Source organism: Salmo salar, chromosome ssa24, assembly GCF_905237065.1.
Source record: "Salmo salar chromosome ssa24, Ssal_v3.1, whole genome shotgun sequence".
Taxonomy (NCBI): Eukaryota; Metazoa; Chordata; class Actinopteri; order Salmoniformes; family Salmonidae; genus Salmo; species Salmo salar.
Genome location: NC_059465.1, coordinates 20,697,652 through 20,710,411, shown reverse-complemented (window position 1 = coordinate 20,710,411; position 12,760 = coordinate 20,697,652). Strand labels below are relative to the sequence as shown.

Sequence of the window (12,760 nt, the reverse complement as noted above, 5' to 3'; positions counted from 1 at the left end):
TTCTAAGGTAAAACCAATAAGTTTAGTCTCCGCTACTTGCTCAATAGCCACATTACTCATTATCAGATTCAGCTGAGGTCTAGTACTTATGGAATTATTTGTACCAAATGCAATGCTTGTGGTTTTGGTGCATGCTTATTGATAACTGGAAGAATGCATCAAGTGCAGCATCTGGATGCTGATCATTACAGGTAATTGTAAATAAGAATTTGTTCTTAATTGACTTACCTGTATAAATAAAGGTGAAATAAAAAAATGAAATAAAAAATATCTTCATAAGAATCACTACAGAACTTTTTGTATGATCTCTTATTGGCTCACACTATTTTAAGCCCAGCCTTTGGAACCCTGACTTTTCTGGATATAGCTACTATATTATGGTCACTACATCCAATTGGTGTGGACATCGCTTTATAATAAAGTTCTCCAGCATTAGTCACATTTATGTAAAAATAAAATAACTTGTTTCAACATTACTCTTCGAATAGCCTATACCGGTATATACACATTGTTAGTAGGATATTATGAGTGTTGTGATTGTATGGTCCACTACTGTATTTTACCCTTACCACCATGGAAGGGGGTATAGTGTGATCAGAGTCTGAATTACAGGGGGCCCAGGGGGGACCAGACCCCCTGAATGAGTCACGAGTCCCCGTAAATGCAACAAAGTCAACAACAACAAAAAATGGGGGGGGGGTCTCTAAATAATACTCATTTAACCATTGGGTCGTTTCACCTCAAAAAGCACAGAGGATTTTGACACCCATCATCTCAGATTGTTCTGAAATCGTTTCTGTAGTTAGTAACAGGTATGATTAGCATTCCTGAATTCAGCATTTTAATTTATAGGATTCAGATAATGTTGTGATCTATTTATTAAACACAAGAGACCAGCAAAATGGATAAAGGTGTGGTGATATTGCAGGAACTGTGGCAGCTAGTGGTCAAAACCTGGTACTTTCACACTACTTTATGGTAAATAAAGCAAGCGACTTCCAAATACTAATTTCTCAGAACAGGGGGAAAAAACATCACCAGATTCATAGGGAATACATTACATCGTATGGAGAAGCAATACTCCAAGCCGCAGCTTCATACTACTTGTCAAACAGAGAACTGAAACTTTATACTGGTTGTTGGAATGGGTTGTGCAGGGAGCTTATTGGCATTTGCCAAAAAAAATGTATTCTTCATGTCTTACTCATTGGTAGGAAAATGTTTGGTCCAAATCGTATATTCGGTACTATATTTATTGAATATTATCTGAATCCTATAAATAAAAGAAATTGCAAAATTGGGTGTAATCAATCTCCGGAATACATTTTAATTTCAACAAAATTATGTTTCAGGAATGCCAATCTTACCTGTTTGTAACTACAGAAACAATTGCAGAACAATCTGAGATGGTGGTTGTCATGGCTTGCTGAAATGACATGGAACAACTCCATTCTCCTATTTGTTTAAAATGCAATTTGTACAGCTACAGTGGTAAATTAGTGCCTGTCATACGTGTTACCCTGAATCAACAACATAAGTGTTAATTAGTATTACAGAGCTCAAGAGTAACATTTTCCCCTGGTATCACTGGTGCCACTAACTTTTACAGTTGGTAGCACCAGCACATAATTTGGTTGGACGGACCAAATCATGAGTAATGATCTTATAAAGTCATACAGAGTGCTTTATTAAGAAGTATAATAAAAGAAAACTGAGATATTCAAGAAACAAGTTGTTTCAATTAACATGTCCAAGCAGGAATGCAAGATATTTTGATATGCAACATCATCCAGTGATTGTCATGAATATTTAGTATAGTTGCTATATTTGACTATCAAAACAGTAAATGACTGTAATAATAATAATAATATATTGAATGCATTAACAGAAATGACCATAACCAAACACACATTGCAGATTAGAAATTATGGAAATGAACGGTAAATGTAGGCTATGTAATGGGGAATTGAGACACAGCAAATAATGCACACAATTAAGATAGGAAACAATGAATACCCACGAAATGGTGGGAGATGGCACGTCTCTCCAAAATGCGCTTTGTGCATCTGAGCCACAATCCCTATATTCAATGGATTAGTCCACTGAGGCAGGCTATCACGCCCTGATCTTTCACCTGTCCCTGTGATTGTCTCCACCCCCTCCAGGTGTCACTTATTTCCCTCCACTATGTGCTCCGGGACATGCTAAACTGTTTTGTGTTCGTTTACCTTGACGACATCCTGTTTTTTTCCCGATCTGCCCAAGAATATGTACTTCATGTCAGACAGCTCCATCAGTGCCTCCTGGAGAACAAATTTCTGGGATATGTCATTGCTGAGGGCAATGTTCAGATGGATCCTGGAAAGGTGAAAGCAGTGGTGGATTGGCCTCAACCAACATCCAGGGTGCAGTTGCAATGGTTTCTTGGTTTTGCTAACTTCTACTGCTGTTTCATTTGGGATTACAGCACCCTGGCGGTCCCCCTCTCCGCACTCACCTCTCCCAAGGTACCGTTCAAATGGTCTCCAGCTGTCGACAAAGCCTTTGTGGACCAGAAGCATCGGTTCACAACAGCACCCATCCTCATCCATCCGGACCCCTTGCATCAATTTCTGGTGGAAATTGATACTTCGGATGTTGGAGTGGGGGCCATCCTGTCCCAGCGATCTGTCCAGGACCAAAAGCTTCATCCCTGTGCCTTCCTGTCCCATCATCTCAATCCTGCAGAGAGGAACTACAATGTAGGCAACCGAAAACTCCTGGCAGTTAAGATGGTGTTGGAAGAGTGGAGGCACTGGCTGGAAGGAGCAGAACAGCCATTCTTGGTCTGGAACGACCATAAAAACTTGGAATATCTCCGTACAGCCAAGCGCCTCAACTCCAGGCAGGCCCAGTGGGCCCTCTTGTTTACTAGATTCAACTTCACCATTTCCTACCGCCCAGGGTCAAACAATGTGAAGCCTGACGCTCTCTCCCACCTATACAGTTTCTTTGCCACACCCTCGACCTCTGAAACCATTCTCCCTACCTCATGCCTTGCTGCCACTGTGGATTGTGGTATTGAGAACCTGGTTCACGAGGTGCAACGTTCCCAGCCTGGACCTGAAGGGCCCGGCTAACTGGCTGCTTGTCCCTAACCCAGTCCGGTCACGGGTCCTGGAATGGGCTCATTCCTCCAGGCTGACCTGTCATCCAGGGTCCCGTTGTACACTAGCCTTCCTCCGACATTGTTTCTGGTGGCCCACAATGGTTCCTGACGTCTCTGCCTTCGTCGCCGCATGCACAGTGTGTGCTCAGAACAAGACTCCACGGCAAGCTCCTTCTGGCCTCCTTCAGCCACTACCGGTCCCTCATCGTCCCTGGTCTCATATCTCTGGACTTTGTCACTGGGCTCCCTCCGTCTGATGGCAACACTGTCATTCTGACGGTAGTCGATCGGTTCTCCAAGGCCACCCATTTCATCCCTCTCTCCAAACTACCTTCTGCCAAGGAGACGGCCCAGCTTATGGTGCAGCGTGTCTTCCGGCTCCATGGACTCCCAGTAGACATGGTCTCCGATCGGGGTCCTCAGTTCTGGAAGGCATTCTGCACTCTTATTGGGTCGTCGGCCAGCCTGTCATCCGGATTCCATCCCCAAACCAACGGTCAGTCGGAGCGAGCCAACCAAGACCTGGAAACTACCTTGAGATGCCTGGTCTCAACCAACCCCACTACCTGGAGCCGGCAACTGGTCTGGGTGGAGTATTCCCGGAACACCCTTCCCTGTTCTGCCACGGGACTCTCCCCTTTCGAGTGCTCCATGGGTATCAGCTTCCACTCTTCCCGGAACGAGCAGGAGGTCAGCATACTCTCGGCCCAGATGTTTGTCCGTCGCTGTCGATGTACCTGGAGAAGAGCCAGGGTGGCTATTCTCAAGACCAACTCCAGGTATCGTCGACAAGCGCACCGTCACCGGACCCCAGCTTTCCGCTACCGCATTGGGCAGAGGGTTTAGCTTTCCACTCGGGACCTGCCCCTGCAGGTAGAGTCCCGCAAGCTGTCTCCCTGTTTCATTGGTCCTTTTCCCATGTCTAGAGTCCTTAGTTACATTGCTGTCTGTCTTGTGTTATCCCGTACCCTCCGTATCCACCCTACTTTCCATGTGTCCAGAATTAAGCCTGTGTCTCACTGTCCTTTGACTTGTTTCCAAGCCCATCCCTCGCTAGCCAGCGTATACGGTGAGATGCCTCCTGAGGGTTCGACCACGGGGCAGGGGTTTCCAGCACCTGGTTGACTGGGAGGGTTATGGCCCGGAGGAGAGGTGCTGGGTTCCTGCTAAAGACATCTTGGAACAGGCCCTCATTGCCGACACCCCGGTCAGCCAGGTATGCATCCAGGTAGGATGCCAGGTGGCGTCCCTGGGGGGACGGGGGTACTGTCACGCCCTGATCCGTTTCACCTGTGATTGTCTCCACCCCCTCCAGGTGTCACTTATTTTCCCCAGTGTATTTATCCCTGTGTTTCCTGTCTCTCTGTGTCAGTTCATCTTGTACGTTTAGTCAAGTTAACCAGCGTGTTTTTTTTCCTTTTCTATTCTCTTTTGCTAGTCTTCCCGGTTTTGACCACTGCCTGACTCTGGACTACTTTCCAGCATGCCTGATCATCCTGCCTACCCTGCCCTTTAATCTGCCTGCCCTTCGGTGCCTATTGGACTCTGAACTGGTTTTGACCTTTTGCCTGTACACGACCATTCCCTTTTGGATTAATAAACATTGCAAGACTCCAACCATCTGCCTCCTGTGTCTGCATCTGGGTCTCGCCTTGTGCCTTGATATAGGCAGAGCCCCATTTGTGCATTCAGAAAGTATTCAGACCCCTTGACTTTTTCAACATTTTCTGACGTTACAGCCCTATTCTAAAATGTATACAATTAATTGTTTTCCTCATCAATCTACACACAATACCACATAATGACAAAGTGAATATAGGTCAAGAAATTTTTCCAAATAAAAAATAGAAATACCTTATTTACATAAGTATTCAGACCCTTTGCTATGAGACTTGAAATTGAGATGTTTCTACAACTTCATTGGAGTCCACCTGTGGTAAATTCAATTGATTGGAAATTACTTGGAAAGGCACACACTTGCTATATAAGGTCCCACAGTTGACAGTCAGAGCAAAAACCAAGCTATGGGGTCGAAGGAATTGTCTGTAGAGCTCCGAGACAGGATTTCTCCCGAGTGGCGCATCGGTCTAAGGCCCTGCATCTCGGTGCTAGAGGCTTCACTACAGACCCTGGTTCTATCCTGGGCTGTATCACAACCGGCCGTGATCGGGAGTCCCATAGGGAGGCGCACAATTGGCCCAGTGTCGTCCGGGTTAGGGGAGGGTTTGGCCGGGGTTGGCAGTCATTGTAAAATAAGAATTTGTTCTTAACTGACTTGCCTAGTTAAATAAAGGTTACATTTTTAAAAAAGGCTACAAAACATTTCCTAACACACAACAGCTGTTAGAGACTAGAGCTGAACTTGCTGTAGTAGCTACTAGTTAGCTAGTTAATTATCTTTAGACATAACTTCAGTGGAGAGGGGATGAAACATTAGCTAACATTACATGTCAGTTACACTACTAACTCAGCACTGGGAATATTTTTTTCCCCCTTTTTCTGTTAAGTCAAACATGTCAGTTACACTACTGGCTCAGCACTGGGAATACATTTGTTTTTCTTCTGTTAAGTCAAACAGCAGTTACCTTGCCAGCTACATCAGTCAAATAAAGAGCAGCCAGTTTCTAATCTGCTTGCTTTTACATCTCTGAGAAAAAGCACAACACAGAGACAGCAGCTGCTGCACCATGCTGGACAGAAGCTTTGCCATATAAAATACATATTTGTGTGTGTGTCAATTTCTACCAGCCCACCCAAATTTAAAAAATGGTCCAGCCATTGATGATGGCCAATCCGCGCCTTCAGTATTCAGAATCTGACCAGCGTCTCCGCTCTGACCCGGTCATGTCTAGATGGGATACAGTTTATGTTCAATTTATGTTAATATTTTTTTTGTTGCATTTTAGCTAACCCTAACACACTTCTCTTAACCTGCTACGTTAATTCACCTAACCTGCTAGTAGCAGGCTGCTACTCAAAGTATATTTTCACATAAACTGTATAACTTCTAGACAAAACCCTCGCTGCTGACTGTGAACCTTGTTATCCCGACCATCGTGAACATGCGCAGAAAAAGCGCAAATCTGACGTTTGAGGAAGTTAGCTGCTAGCAACAAGCTAACTTCAAAACAACATGTTGTGGAGCACACAGCAGGCATTGGTTAGTTGTTTGCTTTGTGATCATCATGGTGAAAATATATCATAGACTACTCTAGTGTAATTGGACATGTCTGAGATTGAATTTACTACGGAGCTCAGCTTGATAGCCTTGGTCAGCTGATGACGTTGTTGTTATTCTGCCTGCTAGCTAGCTATGCATTCCACACATTCTCTGTGTCTTTTGTTCTACAGAAATGGTTCCATCAAATCTTGGGGAAGAAATGTCTACTGAAGTAACGTTGCCACCTGAGTGGGAGGACGATGAACGGATGAATTTCCTATTCTCTGACTTCAAAGAAAACCGAGATGTCAACACAAAAGATTGGGACAGTAAAATTGATTTCTGGACATCACTCATTCTTAAAATCTGCCGAAGTCGCGGAACCGTCTGTTTTAATTTGCAAGAGCTGAACAAGATTTTTCAGAGAAAGGGATTTGTACCTTTGGGTTTGGGTACTGTGATTCAGTGCATGGCTAGGTAAAATATCAATGCAATGCCATCTGCTAAAGTGTGAGAAAAACATAACCTACCTAGTCCCACTATCCTTACCTTACTTGTCTGTATTCCTGGCAGGTGCGGCAAGATACAAAGGGAGTCAGAGTTTGCAGCAAATGTGGACTGTGGGTGGGTGTCTTGGGGTTTTGGCCTGTTGCTGGTGAAGCCTTTAAAATGGACCTTTTCAACTCTTCTGGGTAGCAGTGGGGTTACTTTGGAGGAGTCGTTTGTGGTCATTGAACTGGTAAAGGTGTGTATAGCTAATTAATTAATTCAAAACATGACCATGGGGCTAGCAGGTTTATCCATTTAACAGTAACCTTTTATTTTCTGTATGTTTCCTTCAGGAAAAGGCAGCAGAATTGCTTGGTGTCTACTGGAGTTCCCCAGTGGCCAACTGCTCTCTCCTGTCCTTCCAGGAGCTCCAGACACTGTCGTCCCATGTCTGTATTGATGAGAGTACCCTGTGTATGGCTCTGCTACAGCTGCAGAGGGAGAAGCAGGTGACAGTATCACTGCATGAAGGCGAGAAGGTGAGGATATGAGAATGCTTAATTGAAGTGAGCATATTATTAGGCTACATTGTAGGCTGCAGTAACTCAGACCATTATCCATGAGATTTCACACACATTGTTATGAGGATAATGTCACTGTATCAATGTGTTGCATTGAGCCAATGTTTTGTTTGTTTTCACAGATTGTTAAGTTTTCTCAGCCAGGACAGGACCGTGTGTCTTTAGTCAGTGATGTGGACCTAGGCATCTACCAGCTACAGCGCAGTGAGAGACTGCTTGAAGTGCGGGTGGAGGCATTGGGTCTAGAGGCAGAGAAGTGAGTCCCTGACACATCATTTAGCGTTGTCTCGTGCAGTGTCTCTAATCTTCAGTCTTACATTTTTTGGGGGGGTGAGTTCTGCTTGTGCTCTATTGTCTTTTTGTAGGTGCAAAGAAGAAGCTAGGGTGTTGCTACGCGAAGGGAAGAAATCTCAGGTATATTTACAATCCTCTGATCCTGTGTTGACTTTTTGTCCTGCACCAAAACTCAAATGCTATCTGGGAAACCTCAATACATTTTTCTCCCCCAGGCCCTGAGGTATTTGAGAAGCCGAAAGAGAGTCGAGAGGAAAGCAGACCGCTTAAATGCCCAGCTGGAGAATGTGAAGGGAATCTTGGACAGGATAGCAAACTCGGAGACAGACAAACTGGTGAGTATGCAACAACAAAAGATCTAGCCAAAACAGAGCAAGCACTAAAGTTAACCTAAAATTTGCAATATGAGTAATTTGTGGCTGTTGTCATCACTCTTCTTAGTTCTACATGCAGTAACTAAGGTATTCTGTTCTCTATGCCTCTTTCTGCTTGCCTCTATAGGTGATACAGGCATATCAGGCTGGAGTGTCAGCCCTGCGACTCTCTCTGAAGGATGGGACTGTAGAAGGAGCTGAGAGCCTTGTGGATCAAATCCAAGAGGTCAGACTCTTCTTCACTGGGACTGCATTTAGTTGCTGTTACTGACAGTGGTGTAAAAATGCTTTGAAGTACTACTTAGGTAGTTTTTGGGGGTATCTGTACATTACTATTTATATTTTCTACAACTTACTTCACTACATTCTTAAAGATTTTTTTTTTCTTACTCCATACAATTTCCCTGGTCATCCCTACTGCCTCAAATCTGGCAGACTCACTAAACACATGCTTCATTGGTAAATTCTGTCTGAGTGTTGGAGCGTGCCCCTGGCTATCCGTAAAAACAAGAATGGTGCCGTCTGGTTTGCTTAATAAAAATGATTTGAAGTGATTTTTACTTTTGATACTTAATTATTTTTAAAACCAAATACTTTTAGTAGTATTTGTATTTTATTGGGTGACTTTTACTTGAGTCATTTTCTTTTAAGGTATCTTTTACTTGCACTCAAGTATGACAATTTGGTACTTTCTCCACCATTAACTATTAGTTGTTGCATGTCCACATCAATCTAAATGTATTTTCTTGCCGTTTGGTATTACAGTTGTGTGACACTCAGGATGAAGTGAACCAAACTCTGGCTGGTGGAGCGCTCAATTCAAGTATGTCCTATCCCATATTATATATCTACTTGGTTGTAGTGCCTAACTTAGACATTTTCATAATTACATTTCCAATATCCAGAGGGTCTGAGAAATGATCAATTATCCTATTGATATTTGTTTAGCGGATGCCGACACAGACGAGCTGGAGGATGAGCTGAGATCTTTATTGGAGAACTCTACTCTGGATAGGCCTTCCACACTTCCTGAAGTACCGTCACACCCTCTTTCACCTGTCAGGGAATCTGGTTCCCTTTGTGATGATCTGCTGTGTGCTTTGCCCTTAGTCCCTCAAAGCCAATTCAATATCACAGATGAGGAACTGGACAAAGAGCTGAGCCGTCTAACCCTTGCAGATACATGTATGCCTCTCTTGTTCCTTTATCTTTAAAATACTACCTCAAAAGAGGCTACTGAAGTAACCTTTGTTTACGCATCACTCCCTTAGGTCTTCAACAAAAAGATCGTACCTCGCCAGTGAAGAGGGCTGAGTCTGCACAGTGACAACACTAATAAAAGAAGTCAACTGCAATATTACCATGACCTTCAGTGTTTGACCACAGTGATCAAAAATAGTGTGATCTGTCTTTTGTAACATGCTTATCGATGTCTCTGATCACTGCGATACACTTTTAAAATGTACTTATGTGGCCTTTTCGAAGTTAATTTATCATTCACTCTAATAAAGATATCGGTAACAATCATGATGCCAAATTATAAAGCCACTATTTCAGATTGACTAATGAGGTTGGGTTGTATGATAACTATGCCAAATACAGTGCATTCGGGTTAGTATTCAGACCCATTGATGTTTTCCACATTTTGTTACATCACAGCCTTATTCTAAAATGTATTAAATGATTTTCCCCCTCATCAATCTACACACAGTACCCCATAAGGACAAAGTGAAAATAAGTTTGTGGAAATGTTTGCAAATGTATTAAAAACAGAAATACCTTATTTACATAAGTATTCAGAACCTTTGCTTTGAGACTTGAAATTGAGCTCAGGTGCATCCTGTTTCCACTGATCATCCTTAATGTTTCTACAACTTGAATGGAGTCCACCTGTGGTAAATTCAGTTGACTGGACATGATTTGGAAAGGCACACACCTGTCTATATAAGGTCCCACAGTTGACAGTGCATGTCAGGATTGTTGGCGAGGTAGAGAAAGAGCGGTTCCAGCTAAAGGTGGATCACGGACAGAGCTGGTGGAAGTCAAGGACCCTGGGGAATAGACCCTGAGAGCGCACTTGTTTGAAATTGAAATGTGTTGCGGTAGTGTTTGAAAAAGAATAACATCAAGCTGAAGCAGCTGCATTATTAGTGGGATGCACTGTTGAGCTCTACATCCTGAGGGGTTTGTGCTGCTTGTATAGATTATGACAGCTGGTTAAATGGTGTCCTTTGAGAAAGCAAGAACAAGATGTATGTTAGGAGAAGTTCAGTATTATCATAAGGAGACGTATATGGAGGGGAAAAAGAGGGAGGAAGATGGTGAGCATCAGTCAGTTAAAAATGGCAGGAAAAAGGGAGATGGCTTGTTGAAGAATGGTAGAAAATGAGTGAGCTGAAGACCGGAGGAGAAATGGAAGTGAATGAGGGTGAAGTATCAGAGGTGGTAGGTGTGGTGAAGTTCTCGGAGCCCAAGGCTTGCACCGAGGTTCAGGATAAAGCTGAGTCTGACAGGAGTGACGTTTTTGGAGAAAGTGGACCCTTGCCTTTTGGCTGATTCATTTGTGGTTTCAGGGTAGGTGAAAACAGAGTTGGCTGCTGTGGAATTGGTGAGGGTAACCAGAAGTGGTCTTGTGATAATTGTTTCTGCTGGTAAAAGGGAGAAGGCACTCGGAGTTAAACGAATGGGGGCAAGAAATTTGATTGTTTCGCTTTCAAGAACAGGGCACCATTGAATGGAGTGATTGCAAGGGTAGCAGTTCATTTAAAAGTTGACCAACTGAAGGGGAAGATTCCCAGTATTTGTGATGCTTGTCGTTTTTTTGCGACTCAGACGGGGTGGTGAAATGGAAGTCATTGTCTGTTCTTTTGAGTTTTGCCCAACAAAGTGATGTTAGGATGTAAGTTAACCGATGCGAGCTTTTGTAACGACTACACTACGTTGTTACAGTTGTCAAGCTGATGAGCATGTGGCAGCAGTCTGTAGGAGGGAGGTTCCTAGGTGTGAGAAGTGTGCAAAAGGGCATGAGACAAAGGAATGTGTAGCATTGGGGAAAGTAGTGGTATCTGTTAATTGTAGGGGTGCCCATGGGGCTGGGGATCAGAAATGTCCCATGAGAGAGAGGCAGGTTGAGGTTTCCAGGGTTAGAGTAGTGCAGAAGTTGTCATATGCTAAGGCAGTGAAGAAAGTAGGGGGAAAATGGATCAAGGGGGAGGGATCCTGAAAGGAGTGGTGTGAGTAGTAGATCTGTACCAGTACAGAGGGATAGGACAAAAAGTGACTACTATTTCAGTAAGATTGGATTTTTAGCATTTATAGCAATGGTTATCAACTACTGCAGGGATGGAACGTAAGTCGCAGAATATTGAGGTTGTGGTGGCGGCTGCAGAGAAGTATTTGGGTGTGCGTGACTTGACTTCAGAAGAGTTGCAGGGTGTGTTAAGTGGTGATGTCCCATCATTTCAGGTTGTTGGCATGAGGTCAGACTAAATAGATCTAAATAGTGGAGTAGGGTGGTTTTATTTTTTTTGTGAGGATTTAGATGGTAGGTTTAAAAAAAAAATTATGTTTAAATTAAGCAAAGTACAAGGGAGGTGTACTCCAGTCTAGTAGGTGGCGGTAATGCAACATATTAGATGCCAACTGCCATTAAACCTCATCGAAGAAGTGCAGGTCAGAGCAAAAACCAAGCCATGAGGTAGAAGGAATTGTCCCTAGAGCTCTGAGACAGGATTGTGTCGAGGCACCGACATGGGGAAGGGTACCTAACATTTCTGCAGCATTGAAGGTCCCAAGAACACAGTGGCCTCCATCTTTCTTAAATGGAAGAAGTTTGGAACCACCAAGACTCTTCCTAGAGCTGGCTGCCAAGCTGAGCAATCGGGAGATAAGGGAATGGTCAGGGAGGTGACCAAGAACCCAATGGTCACTCTGACAGAGCTCCAGAGTTCCTCTGTGGAGATGGGAGAACCTTCCGGAAGGACAACCGTCTCTGCAGCACTCCACCAATCAGGCCTTTATGGTAGAGTGGCCAGACGCAAGCCACTCCTCAGTAAAATGCATGACAGCCCGCTTCGTGTTTGCCACTTTATTTTTTATTTCACCTTTATTTAACCAGGTAAGCTAGCCTGTTAGGGCTAGGGGGCAGTATTGACACGGCTGGATAAAAAAACATACCCGATTTAATCTGGTTACCACTCCTACCCAGTAACTAGAATATGCATATACTTATTACATATGGATAGAAAACACCCTACATTTTCTAAAACTGTTTGAATGGTGTCTGTGAGTATAACAGAACTCATTTGGCAGGCAAAACCCTGAGACATTTTCTGACAGGAAGTGGATACCTGATGTGTTGTATTACCTTTAAACCTATCCCATTGAAAAACACAGGGGCTGAGGAATATTTTGGCACTTCCTATTGCTTCCACTAGATGTCACCAGCCTTTACAAAGTGTTTTGAGTCTTCTGGAGGGAGATCTGACCGAACAAGAGCCATGGAACGATGATGCCCCATTAGACACCTGGCGCGCGAGTTCATGTTGGGTACCCTCGTTCCAATACGTTATAAAAGAGTATGCATTCGTCCACCTTGAATATTATTCATGTTCTGGTTAAAAAAGGCTCTAATGATTTATGCTATACAACGTTTGACATGTTTGAACGAACGTAAATATATTTTTTCCCCTCGTTCATGACGAGAAGTCCGGCT

The 12,760-nt window shown here is 43.6% G+C and overlaps 1 protein-coding gene across 2 annotated transcripts; it reads left to right on the top strand.

The window, feature by feature from the left end:
• Positions 1 to 6,016: 6,016 nt before the first annotated feature.
• LOC106585569 (charged multivesicular body protein 7) lies at positions 6,017 to 9,833 on the top strand. Of its 2 annotated transcripts, none has more exons than XM_014171939.2 (11): positions 6,017 to 6,308; positions 6,500 to 6,785; positions 6,882 to 7,053; positions 7,151 to 7,336; positions 7,501 to 7,634; positions 7,714 to 7,792; positions 7,888 to 8,007; positions 8,174 to 8,272; positions 8,812 to 8,869; positions 8,995 to 9,231; positions 9,318 to 9,833. In XM_014171939.2, exons 2-11 carry the CDS (start codon positions 6,502 to 6,504, stop codon positions 9,371 to 9,373), a joined length of 1,425 nt encoding a protein of 474 aa, XP_014027414.1. In that variant the 5' UTR covers positions 6,017 to 6,308; positions 6,500 to 6,501; the 3' UTR covers positions 9,374 to 9,833. The 2 variants fall into 2 exon arrangements, with proteins under 2 accessions (XP_014027414.1, XP_014027415.1); XM_014171940.2 differs by having other exon boundaries at positions 6,246 to 6,308; positions 7,744 to 7,792.
• Positions 9,834 to 12,760: the final 2,927 nt, after the last annotated feature.